Source organism: Notamacropus eugenii, chromosome X, assembly GCF_028372415.1.
Source record: "Notamacropus eugenii isolate mMacEug1 chromosome X, mMacEug1.pri_v2, whole genome shotgun sequence".
NCBI lineage: Eukaryota > Metazoa > Chordata > Mammalia > Diprotodontia > Macropodidae > Notamacropus > Notamacropus eugenii.
In genome coordinates, this window is record NC_092879.1 from 71,717,398 (window position 1) to 71,731,302 (window position 13,905).

At 44.8% G+C, this 13,905-nt stretch overlaps 1 protein-coding gene across 1 annotated transcript in view; it reads right to left on the minus strand.

Annotated features, from left to right (window-relative positions):
- Positions 1 to 13,905, minus strand: part of GABRA3 (gamma-aminobutyric acid type A receptor subunit alpha3) — a 140,415-nt gene that overhangs the window by 50,356 nt on the left and 76,154 nt on the right. Inside the window, exon 4 of the mRNA XM_072627280.1 lies at positions 8,484 to 8,704. Within this exon, the coding sequence (XP_072483381.1) occupies positions 8,484 to 8,704 (221 nt within the window). The remainder of the gene's footprint in view (positions 1 to 8,483; positions 8,705 to 13,905) is intronic.

Sequence of the window (13,905 nt, forward strand, 5' to 3'; positions counted from 1 at the left end):
TGATTAGGTTGGGATTCTTCTCTAAGACAAGAGGTTTGTGATTTTATAGCCCTGGGGGCCCAGGGGTGAGCGTACTTGAATGACCTCTCCTATCCTGGTGCCACTATCCAACCTATCCTCACTCATGTGAGTGGCTAAGTAATGACTGAACACTGAGGAACTATGGCCAGGCATTAGGACGGGGGTGGGGAACCTGTGACCTCGAGGCTACATGTGACCCTCTAAGTCCTCAAGTGTGGCCCTTTGAATAATAAAAGGATTTGTTCTGTCAAACTTGGATTCAGTCAAAAGGCTGCACTCGAGGACCTAGAGGGCCACCTGTGGCCTTGAGGCCACACCTTCCCTATCTCTGGGTTAGGAGAGCAAAGTCCTTCCCAACATGTCCCATTTCCTTACCACGAAGTTCATCAGACCGTCATTACCTCTTGCATGGGGTTTAGCTTCTTTTTCTCTAATATTAAGGTCACAGATCTTTAACCTGGAGTCTTATGTACTTGTTTTTAAAAATATTCTGACAACTGTAATCAATATAATTGATTTCCTCTGTAAAAGTATAACGTGTCTACTTTGTAAAGTATAAAAAAAAGGATTGCAGTAGCATCTTAATCGGTTGCCCTAACTCACCTCTCCCTATTCTAATCCATTCTCCATATATCTGACAAAGTGGCAAAGTCCAGCTCTGACCACAGCCCAGCATTCTTCCTCACATACTCGATGCAGAGCTTCTTAGCCTCAGTTTCATGAACTTGTTTCGTCATTAATACTCTGAAAATTATTTTAATAGAATTCATTTCCTTTGTAATTTATGTATTTTCTTTCATACATTTACAAGCATTATTCTGGGAAGGGCTCTGTAGGTTTCACCAGATGGATAAAGGGGGGGTCCATGACTCAGAAAAAGGTCAAATTCAAAATTCCATGGTGTAGCTAAACTGGTTTTCTTGTTCCTCACAAGTGCCGTTCCATCCTCTACCGCCTCCATGTCTGTGCACAGGCTGTAACCTGTGCCAGGAATGCCATTCCTCATCTCTACCTTTCAGAATCCCTGGTTTTCTTTATAGCCCTTCTACATGAAGATTTTCTTGATGTCTCCCTGATTACCTTGAGTTTCCATCGTATACATTTTCTTTATTCCTAGATGTATATGTGTAAGGGGAGGGCACCAATACTGTAGCTGTTTCTCTCAAAAGTACGTTGACTCCTGGAGGACAGGGGCCATTTCATTTGTCTTTGCATTGTGTGCTCGATACCTCACATAGTGTTTGACACACACTTTAAAATGCTTGTTGGTGGAAGGGCAGATAAAAATCTCATGATACCAGTGAAAATATTAGCCAGCAGGCAAAAGAAACCATGAGCCCATTTTCCCTTTTTGCAATGTGTTATGTTAAAGGTGAATCACTGCACAAACAAATGCAAAGCAAGCAAGATTAGGAGAGAAGCAGAAAACTGGGAGAGATTTTTTACAACTAGTGTCCATGATAAAGGCCTCATTTCTTTTTTGACTCAGTTCTTTATATATTTTAGAAATGAGGCATAAATATATAAATAACTGAGTCAAATATACAAGAATACAAGTCATTCCTCAATTGAAAATGGTCAAAGTATATGAACAGGCAGTTTTCAGAGGAAGACATTAAAGCTATCTATAATCCTATGAAAAATGCTCTAAATCACTGTTGATTAGAGACATGCAAATCAAAACAACTCTAAGGTACCACATCACACCTATCAGATTGGCTAACCTGACAAAACAGGAAGATGATAAATGTTGGAGAAGATGTGAGAGAGTTGGAACACTAATTCACAGTTGTTGGAGCTGTGAGCTGATCCAACCATTCTGGAGAACTATTTGGAACTATGGGCTATAAAGGGCTATAAATATGTGCATAACCTTTGACCCAGAAATACCGCTTCTAGGGCTGTATCCCAAAGACATCATAAAAATGGTAAAAGGTCCCACATGTACAAAAATATTGATACCAGCTCTTTTTGTGGTGGCCAAGAATTGGAAATCAAGGGGATGCCCATCAATTGGGGAATAGCTGAACAAGTTGTAGTATATGAATGTAATGGAATACTGTTGTGCTATAAGAAATGACTAACAGTCAGACTTCAGAAAAACCTGGAAAGATTTATATGAACTGATGCTGAGTGAAATGAGCAGAACCAGAAGAACATTGTGCACAGTAACAGTCACAGTGTATGAGAACTGTTTCTGATAGACTTAGACCTTCACAGCAGTGCAAGGAACTAAAACATTCCCAAAAGACTTGAGGCAAAATGCCTTTCATATCCAGAGAAAGAACTATAGAATCAGAACACAGAATAAAGCAGACTGTTTTCTCTCATGTTTTGTTTTGATTTTTCTCATGATTTCTCCCATTCGTTTGAATTTTTCTTTGCAACATGACTAATGTGAAAATGTGTTTAGTAAGAATGTATGTATAAAACCCATACAAGATAGCATGCTGTCTCGGGGGGGGAGGGAAGGGGAGAAAATTTAAAACTTACGGAAGTGACTGCTGAAAACTGAAAACAAATTAATTAAATTTTAAAAAGGAATAAATCTGAAACCCTAAAAAAGGGAGTGAATCACAGTTTTTAGGGAGTGTGGATGGGCATTGCTACTTCATTGGAGGGAATATCCAGGCTATTGAGCTCACAAAGCCAGTGGGGTATTAGCATTACAGAAAGTTTTTTAAAGATTAATTATAATACTAGAGTTTGAAGGCCTTTTTCTTGGTTTGTAATATTTTATGATCAAAGTCCCAGTGCCTGAGGGTCCTTCTTTCATTTCAAGAACTTATGACTTCATCTTCCTGGGCATTCCCTCTACCAACCCAGATGACAGCCCCTCTATGATGTAGAAGTCCTTGTTAGGAAGAAGAGGGGCAATCCTGACGCTCCCTGATGAATCTAGCCATTTATGTTATCTCCAAGATGAAGACACCATGAGCCTGAACTCCAGAAGCAACAAGGCTGAGAAGACAGAAATCACCAGAGGGCAAAATCCTTCTCCTCCTTGACTACTGCGCAACAGCATGGCTTTGTGGGGAAAGCACTAGATTTGGCATCAAAGGGCCTGTGGTTAAAACCTGGTCACTGCACATCCTTGGGCAAGTACTTTGCTCTTCCTGAGCCATAGTTTCTCTTACAAAACTCAGGTTAGGGGCTCTTAACTTGGAGTCTTTGAGCATTTTTTTAATATTCTGATTACAGTATTTCAACTTTCTAACATTAGGAATTTGATTTTATGCATTGAAAAACCTAATTCTAGGAAGGGGTGCGTGTAGATATATGTATGTAAGCATAACAACTTCCCCAGATTGTGAAGGGGATATGTGACATAAACAATCCCAAGAAGCCTTGGACTAGATTCCAATTCTATGAGTCTGGGAAAGCCTCTCTGGCAGGAGCAGGACAAGTGAGCGGGTTCCTTGGATTCCCTGAGAAAGCTGAGATACCAGAGACTGTCAGGACACCCCCCCCCCCAGATGGTCTGTCAGAGACTATACTTTCCCCTGACCTGGGGCAAATGCCCCAGTCTTATTCTAGACAGCACTCTCTGCACAGAGCCACCTTTGGCTTCTTTTGTTTCTCCCGTCTGGAATGCCTTGTGATATTCCCTATAAACTATCTGTCCTTCGAAGCCCAGCTAAAGTCCCACTGCCTCTACGAAGCCCCCTCTGTCTTCTGCAGTCATTCCATTCAATTCATCAAGTGTTTCCTTTATGCTAGGTACTATGCTGGATCCACGAGAAAGACAAAAAGCACAACAGCCTCTGCCCTCAAGAAGCTTCTGTTCTACCAGGTAAATACACCATATATGCAGTGGAGAAAATGCAAAGCATGTACAATGGTATGCTTAGATACCGTGACATCTAAGCTGAATTTTCAAGGAATCTAGAGATTCTAAGAGGCAAAGGGAAGAAGACTGTGCATTCTGGGGCACTTGGGCAAAGGTCCAGAAGAGGAAGGTGGATGGGTGATAGCTAATAGTCCCACATGCTGGGGATACAAAGTATACGAAGTGGAGTGAGGTGTAGTAGTATCTTATTGAGACTGAAGAGGTAACTGGGAATCACTGGGAAAGATGTTCAAGGTCAGACTGAGGACTCTGCACCCTGTCGTATTACCCCTGTAATAGGAACCCACTGAAGCTTTTCACACAAAGTAGTGATATGATTAGACTTGACCTTCAGAAACAAAGCACATTAACTTTCCTTCCACCACTCCAACTCCTTTCTGGCTTCCTATCTCTGCAACAAAGGGTCATACTTGAAAGTACTCCTGGTTTTCTTTGGTTGCTCCGTGTGGATTGGGATTGTTTCCTCAGCTAGATTAAAAGCTTCTAGAGGGCAGGAGCCATGGCCAGGTCATCTTTGTATGTCCAACAGTGCCAGGCCTTGGATGGGCAGTCAGTCCTTGTTGGATGACTGAGGGATGGGAGCCTTGTCTTTGGGGAGAGACAGTTAGCATTTCTGCCAGTGGAACAGCTAACAATCTCGAATGTGGAAGTGCCATTGACCTCCAGTGTGAAATCCTGAGCTGCCCTCGAGGAAGAGCTCCCAATACCACCTCTTCCATGAGACCTGTCCTGATTTCCACTCCACACTCTCCCTCTTGAATTGGTTTTCTTCCCTGTTTGGTTACTTGTGTTCAAGTCAAATCAAACTACTCCCTTGTTCCCCAACCAATGGAACATAAGGTCCTTGAGAGCAGGGATGGTTTCCATTTTGTCTTGGTGTTCTCATTGCCTAGCAGAGCACACAGTAGATACCAAATGGTGGTTGGTTTAGTTGGATTGAATGGAAAGGGCCAAAAGAGCCCCCTGTCACTGGATACAACCAGCTCTCTTCCCCTGGCAAGCCAAGCAGTTTTGGTAAATGATGTGGCAGGATGTAGAATCACTATAGTCACTGTGTGAAGGGCACTTTGTCCCCTAGCTATCTTTGTACTTTATTGGGAATAAAGAACAGTAAATCGCTAACAACTATTATCTGTAGAGGGTGAGTCACTTGAAATATGAGCCCAAAGAGCCAAACCAAATGACACATTCATCTACAGAAACCCCTTTCTTCCTGGCCGGATACCCAAAAGGGAGCCTCAGATAGAGACGAGGGACAAGCCAGGGATGCCTTTCCTTCCCATGCTTGAGAAGCTGGGCCCTTGAGAAGGAGGAGGTGCCCTTGGTGGTCCCCTGATTACCTGCATGAAGATCTTACAAGGAGAGGATCATTCATTTGTGGGCTACAAAGGGCCATCAGAACTCTGCTAGCTCAACCTTGGTACATAGGCTTGAAGTGGTGGAGGCAGGTTTTGAACCCTGTTCCTCTGACTCCAAATGCAGACTTGTTTTCTACTGCCTCTTTAGCAGCCATCCATCATAAAAGAAGTTGTTGTCCTGGCTGGCTGGTGAATAGGGAATCACTGAGTAGGACTGCATCATCTGGAAGGAAGCACTAAGGCACCCAGGGCAGCTGGGTTAGTCCAACAGCCCCAATCTTTACTGGCAGTACCCCCTGCCATGCCTAGAATGCCTGCCTTGCTCCCCTCTGCCTCAAAGAATTTCTGTTTACTGTGTTTGTGTCATACTGCCTTCCCCCACACAAACACACCAGAATATAAGCTCCTTATAGGCAGGGAGTTCCATTTTTGTCTGTATTTGTTAGATTGTCCCTTATGGCACTTTTACCTGGTATCTTGAGAACAGAACAAGCCTGAAAAGAGTCTCACCCCCTTCATTTACAGATACTCCTAGAGCTGAAGTGACTTGCCCAAGGTCACACAAGCAGAAAGCAACAATGCCAGACCTGAACTCAGATCCCCCAACTCAAGATCCACCAGATCCTATTGACTTTCAGTGTCCCACATGCCTGGATGCTGGGATTGGTAGGCAGCTTCCAAGGCCATAGAACTTGTCTTATTTGTGTCTCTCTCCCTAGAATGTCTGTACAATAGAGCATTGGGCTGGAGTCAGGAGTTACTTCCCAGCTGTATGATCTTGGGCAAATCACTTAACTTCCTCTACATCAGTTTCCCCATCTATAAAATGGAGATCATAATACCTACCTTGCGGGGTTGCTGTGAGGAACACATGAGACAAATTTGTAAAATGCTTAGCACAATGCCCAGCACATAGTAAACACTTCATAGATGCTTCCTTCCTTCCTTGGTGCCTAGCACAGGGCCCTAAGCCCACTGGATATTCAGTCTGGAGCAGACAGTAAAGGGAGTGCTGGGAAATAGCCAGCTTGGAAAGCTCCTTTTTAGTTGACTCAGGAAAAACTCTGGTACTCCCCCCCACACTCTGGGTCTCCCACCAAACCCTGGGGCTTCTGCTCTGCCAGTCCAGCTGCCTCCTGTCTTGGCTACTAGCTCTGCTGACTGTGGCCACCTGGGTAACCTTTTTCACCTGGTCTGGGTGTGTTTCTTCAAAGGGACAGTTGGAGCCAGTCACCTGGTATGCAGAAGTCTGGTCCTACTCTGCAAAGCTGTCAAGATTGTGGCTGCTGCTGGGGAACAGGGAGTCGGCAGGAGTTCTATAGGACCCCATCCCAACAGGTGGAACAAGAAAATCCAAGGGACTGCCCCCTCCCCAAACATTGAGCAACACACTTTCTCCTGTCCTTTTGTCTCAGCCTGAAAGGATGGTGTCTGCTAGGTTCGAATTTGTGGGGTGTTAAAGGTAACGAACAAGGAACTGAGGTAGAATCCCATTGTAGCAAATACCATTACAAGGAAGAGTTCCACAATGGGGAAGGTGATTGTTAGTCATCTTGTTCAAGTACTTTCTCTGGTCCCCCTCCATTTTATAGTCCTCCATCATGAAAGAGCTCAATTGTATGCTGTTTGCACAGGGAGCAGAGAGGGGAGAGCAGCCAGGCATCTCATTGGACTCTTTTCTTGTCTGTGAGTCAAGTTGCCCCTTTGGCTTTGCTCACTCCTTCCTCCTTGTAGGACACCCACCCATAAAGATATACCCAGCCTCTAGGAAAGGAGGCAGGGATGGGGTTATTAGATTCCAAACACATCTACTCCTCTCGATAATGTGCTCTCCCACAGGCTAAGTTCATGTCGGTGTTCACTTCCAATCCTGAAGCTTCTTTGTCCTTCGATAAGCTCTTACTGAGTCCCTGCCGGGAAAGGGCTTCTTGGTCCCTTGCTCCTTCCAATAGAATCCCTCTACAACAAAACGATGGAGATCCAACACAGCATGCACTTAATTTAGTCCTGACCAAGGATGACCATTGAGGCAACATTGAGGGCAGTAATGACTTTTTCCCAAAGTGATTAAATTGGGCTGTTCCAGTGGCTCCCTTAGTGAAGTAATGTGTGAGCCTCACCCCACCCCTAGTTTCCTCACTAGCAGGCTGTCAGTCCTCCTCCCCAGGAAGCTTGGATCAGGCTACAGAGGGGCAGAATAATGATAGTGAAGCTGTCTCCAATATTGCAGAGTGTCTCTTCCCGAACAGTTTGGAGTCCTCTGCCAATTTGGGCTCCCAACTATGTTGAAAGGCAGGTGGCAGCGGCAGGCATGATTATTATCCCCATTTCACAGAATCAGGCCCAGGAGGAAGCAGAGACAGGTTAAGTGACTTGCAAAAGGTCACAAAGTGACTTAGTTGCAGGGACAGAAATAGAAGAAGGCTTTTGCTCTGCATCTCTCCCTTTTTCTCACTCCCTCTCCCCCTCCCCTTTTTGTCTCCCTTTCTTCCATTCTCTCTCTTCACTTTCCCCCTTCCCCATGAAGTGTCTGCTGTCCAAGGAGCCAGGTTTCTTCCAGGATGATATACTTGAAGGGCTTTGTGCAAGTTACATTCCTTCCTCAGGATCAGTGGAAATGCACAGAAAGCCACAAAAAGCAGCCTTATTTCCCCTTTACTACCTACCATGGGAGCTAGAACTTGAAGGGTCTTTCGAGATGAGCTATTCACACATTCTTCCAGTCAAACTGGCCTGTCAGCTGTTCCTCAGAAAAAAACCCATCTCCAGCCTCCATGCTTTTATATAGACTTTGCTTAGAATTTGCTGCTGCTTCACCTCAGCCTCACAGAATCCCTAGCTTTCTTCAAGATACACACCAATCAATGCTGCCTTCCTCCCAGTTGTTAATATTCTCTTCCTCTTGATATTACTTTGTATAATTTCTTGTATACCTTCTATGTCCTTATTTGCGTGTCTATTGTCTCCCTCCAGAGGAACATAAGGGACTCTTGGTATTGTTTTGTGTTTGTCTTCTCATCACTTTGCACAAGTCCCAGCACATGGTGCTTAAGAAAGGTCTACAGAATTGAATTCAATCGTCATGCTTATCAGCTGGTATCAGCTGATCAGCTGATTCTCCAGGATGGTTCTTTGCATAACCTTAAGCTTTCCTATGTCTGTACCCAAGGTTTCCTCTCCCTCTGTGCTTCAGTCTCTGAAGGCTTGGGGAGAGGGAAGGGCTGCCCAGTACCCTCTACCCAGCATGCACTAACCTCATTGTGTAGAGAAGTGTCCCATTATCCACCAGCCTCAGCAGCTTATTGGGTGTGGTCATATTATGGGCCACAGACTTCTTGCCATTGTGGAAGAAGGTATCTGGGGTCCAGATCTTACTGGCCAGGAGATTGTTGAGTGGGAGGATCTTCATGGGCCCATCAAATTTGAGACGCTCATCATGCCAGGTCTGCCGGAAGAACACATCGATGGTATACTCCTAGGAAGGAGAGAAAGAGGCAAAGAAAGAGGACCAGGCTCTGAGTTCTCTTTAGTATTTGTTATTTCTAATTCATAAATTCCAATCGATACTTGTTCCTTCTGCTTATCTCAGGTCAGCACTAATCTATCAGGTTAGTTTCAAGGGTTCCTTATGACTTGTCAAAAGAATTTGGCCCAGATAATCCAATTATAGACACTAACTCATTTCTAGAAGCTAAGTGGTAGGGTGGAGAAAGCACTAGACTTGAAGCCAAGAAGACTTATGTTCAAACCCAGCCTCAGAAACTTGCTAGCTGTGTGACCCTGGACAAAGTAGAACCTCTGTTTGCCTCAGTTTGTTCATCTGTAAAATGGGGTAATAACAGTATCTACCTCCGAGGATCAGTGGGAGGATCAAGTGTGATAGCACATGTAAAACATTTTTCAAACCCTAAATGTGCTTTATAAATACTATCTATATTGTGACTTTTTAATCCCTTTTTGCAGACTATGGCCAATGCCTGCAATTCAAGGTTCAGCTCACATGCCACGTACTCTGCTTGATCTGCCCATATTACCTTATAGGGGTCTCATCTGTACTTCCCCCCCCTACACACACACACACACACACACACACACACACACAACACACACACACACACACACACACACACACACACACACACACACACACACACACACACACACACACACACACACACACACACACACACACACACATACACACTGATCTTAAGCTCCTAGAGGGAATGGACTATTTGGTTTTTATCTCGGTATTTCCAGTTCCTAGCCTGCTGCCTGAGCCCATTAAGTTCTAAATAAACACTCATTGTTATTCTGGTGACAGATAAGGGCTCATCTTCTCAGTAGAGTGCTGGAGGGCTTGGGCAGTGAAAACTATCCACAAATTCAATTCCATAAACATTGATCCAAGGCTTGCTCTGCTCAGGATGCTGAAACTGGGGGTACAACAACCATCTGCTGTGGTACTGCTATTACAAGCCACCGTGCCAGGGGGTCCAAACCCAAAAGCTGGCTTATACCAGTCCCTGCCCTCGAAGAGGTCACATCCTCCTGGAAAGGTACTTAAGTAAGAAAGAGAGCACGAACATTGGGTGTAATCAGGAAAGGCCTCCTGGAGGAGATGGCAGAGCTATGCCTTGGAAGAAGCTGGGGATTCCAAAAGGCATTCACCAAGAGTTAAGAAGCTCTTCCTATGCCAATTGTCCAGCAAGAGGAATCCCACATTTAGGATGGGGGTGGAGGGGAACTTTATGAGGCATCTAGTCTTCTTCATCTTACAGATGTGCAAAGGGAGGACCAGAAAGGGAAAGAGACTCCCTCAAGGTCACACAACTAGTAAACATCAGGGGAGACTTCCTGGAGGAGGCACTGCCTGACTTCTGGGGTCAGTGATGTGCAAAGTAGAAAATCTTTCATAGATACTTGAGAGTTGGCTTAGTGAGTACAATGGATCATGATGAAATATGGATTTTCCTACAATGCTGAGTCTTCTAAATCCAGAACAAACACTCTTGAATGTAAAAAGTTTTGTTGGATTTGTTTTAGGGAAATTCAATTTATACATGACACGGATAGGAATAGGGCTACTGTGGGACCCTGAAGACACGCACCTTCCTTATCATTCAGTATGACATCGGCAGCCTCATCTTGAGATCGGAGGGGCTGAGAATTGGGCAGAAGTCCAACCCTGGAAGCCAGCTCTTCGAGCCAGCCCCTTCTCCCAGGGTGGACAGAGAGAGGTCAGGCTACTTTCTGAACAGTTAGAAACCATAAGGAGGGACAGCAAATGCAAGTAACCAGTGTCTCGGGTACCTTCTCAGTGTGTTCCGAGCTCTGGCACTGCATAGCAGAGACCTCTGCAGCCTCCCTCCTGGGGGAAAAGCACTGCAGACACTCTGCTATGCCAGCTTCAGTAGAGTGCTGCCTCAGCTCAAACACCGTCTGGTGCCCCAGCCTTGGAGAGCCTAGTTATGTGCTGCTGTTGTCCCCACCTCCCCCAACCCCAGCACTCCTGGCTCCCTTATTTGGAAATCTTATTTCTTTTTTTTTCTTGATGATTCAAATATCCCTAGGTACATATATATGGATTTCAAACCACACACATACAGACACACACAGACACACAGACACAGACACACACAGACACATACACACACACACACCCATACTTCCTTTGCTCCCAAAAGCAGCTCTTGGAGAGCAGCGAGGCAGGGAATATTGCCTACATTTGAAAGATGAGGAAATAATGACGATGACAGTAATCATACTAATTGTCTAAGGTTTGCCAAACACTGACATGCACTTGATCCTCACAACAACCTTGTACAGTAGGTTCAATTATTAGCCCTGTGCAAAAAAAAAAACAACCGAGGTTCAGCCTAAGAGGTTAAATAGCTTGCCTATGGCCATATGGATTCCATTTCTAGTCTTCCTCATGTCAGGGCCAGTTCCTTATGATGTCACGCTGTCAACAGGAAACAGAGGTTTGAAGGGTCAGGATGGATAGCCCCCTAGGGCACCCCCACTGGCATGGCTTGTGGAGCGCTGTCCATGCCATAGTGTGAGGTGTGAACTGCCCCACTCTGAAGACATGTGCCTCCTTCTAAATCAAGAAGCCAGAGACTAGAGAAAAAGGGAAGGAAAGTAGTAGCCAAGAGGGTCCTGTGAGGCAAACCCTCCCTTTTTTTTCTCCCTAGAGCAGAGAAAGGCTTGAAATTGACAAGCCAGCTTCCCTCTAATGGTCATGAGGCAGCCAGTTCATCAGTGTCAAGCCCAGGGACACCAGGAAAAGCACCCAGCATGGCCCCTGGCCATGGTGCTAACTTGTTTTTAATTAGCATCATTTTTTCCCTCTACAATCCTCAGGTACTTTGCATAACATTTTATAAACCTTTGTCAGATAAAAATGGATGTCATCTGACTGTTCCCTGGAATGACTCTGGTAATGTTTTTAATACCTCCTAATTTCCCAGGCCTCCATTTTATTTTCCTTGTTAAACAAGATGGTGAAGCTTTTGATTGGATTGTGGACTTAGAGCATTGCTTTGGGGTCCTAGTAAGCTGGGAGGCTCTCTGTGGATCACAGTCAAAAAGTGTTTTCTACCTAACAGATGTCTGAGTGGTACAAGTCCCCTCAGGACAGGATCCTCAAGTTTACAATACCTAGAGAAATATTTCCCAGCTCTTCCCTGCTTACTCTCTCCCTGACTTTCCTGACAGTCTTTCCTTTGGAGTTTCTGTGTCAGCTCTTTTTTACTTCAAGCAAGTATTTGAGGCCCTGATGAGAATGGAAAATGGGATGAAAAGGAGAAGGAAAATCCTTGGGATTGAGGAACAGGCACTTATGTCTTCCAGATAAGTTATTCCCAAGGAGCACTGGTCTTATCTAGGAAGGAAAGCAAGGGATATTTCACCTGCCGTCTTTCTACTTTCTCTTAGGATGTTGATAGGGCAGAGCATCAAAAAGAGAGTGCCTAAGACAGTGTAGGACCTTTGACCACGTGAAGCTCCACTGACAGAACTGGAGAAGAGGAGATGAGATCTGTGATCTAGTATTTATATGGAAGAGAGATTGTGAATTTGTTCTGCTTGGCCCCAGATAGCTGAATTAGGAGGAAGCTGTAGTGAGGTAGTTTGGGGCTTGAGTATAAGGAAAGTTTTCCTAACACTCAGAACTAACCCAAAATGGAAAGGGTTGCCTCAGGAGGGGGTAGGCATCTCTCACTGTTGGCCTCCAAGTAGAAGCTGAATGCCTAGTTGTTGGGGATGATGTAAGAGGAAATTTTTTTGAGTTCGTGATTCTATAACTGGATGTAATGAATTCTCCCTCACTGGAGATTGGCCAAGCAGATGCTAGATGACCACTCACCATGAATTCAGTAGAAGAGATTCCTGTTGATATATGGGTTGTACTAGGTCATCTCACAGGTTCCTTCCAGATTCTTTGCCTCTGTCTATACAACTTTTGATCAGTCAGCTGTGTGCCTTAAGGTTCTAACTGGTCCCACCAGCTCCCCTCCTTAATTGCCAAACAGTCATCTACTTTCTTCAGGGACCTCCAAGTCACAGCCTTTTTGATGGATGGCAGTGGGTCAGGTTCCCACTCATCCTCAACTTCAGGGATTTCTCAAAAGAGGTAGGGAAGAGGCTTTTGGGGGGCCAAGCATCCCTCTGAGATCAAGAAGAGCCTTCCTCCATGTAGAACAAGGTTTCCCAGCAAGAGAAATGCAATTGAGTTCAAGAAACATTCCTCTCTGGAACATCAATGAGCTTGGAGTGTCCCCATACAGCCACCATATAGCAAATTAGGAAGGAAGCAAAATAATCCCCAACCTAAGCCTACAACAAGCGTGTTTTCTACTTTCCCTCCAGCTAGAGTTTTCCCAGTTACTCAGAGGTATTATAAGACTGCCCAGGAGCTAAAAATAACTCTGGAGAGTCCTTTGTCCAGAGTATAGCCTCCACTTTGTAAGAGTGAGCATATAGCTTTAGCTCAATCACGAGAAGCAAAGACAGACAGACAACAGGAGCGATGAATTGTCATCAGGAAAATTGTCCAGCAATCAGAGCTGACTGTCTGGATGCCCCGAGGTGTTCGTGGATGCCATGCCAAGGGTAGCTTTAGTTTCTTCCTCATGATGGACCCTGAGACAAATTCACAGCAACTAGTCTGGAAGTCAAAAGAAAAATCTTGGCCTTTTTTGAGTTACATGGCCCAAGGGAAGTCACTCCCCACTTGGAGCCTAGAAAATTGGGGAGATCTCCTTCAGGCTGGTGGGAGTCAGCATGCTTGGCAAAACATCAAGCCCCTACAAATGGTTATAGAGACTATAGGTGATAGGGCTCCTGACAGAAAATAAGCAGTCTTTCTTCCAGAAAGCTTATGGGCTGCTCACTAATATGATAGTAACCTCTTTGAAGGGAAGGATAGTGTCTGGTATTCTGGCCAGATCTTCCAAACCCCTGGCACTGTGCCAGACACCAAGAAAGCACACAATGATCCCAATACAATGATTGAAAGAGCACTTGCTAAACATATGCTGTATCACAGGCATCATGCTTAGGTGTTGGAAACAACAAAGACACAAATTGAAACGGTCCCTATCCTTATTCTGGGGAGGTAGGAAAAGACAGATCAGTGTCACATAAATAGGTAAGCATCAGGCAAGGTACGGT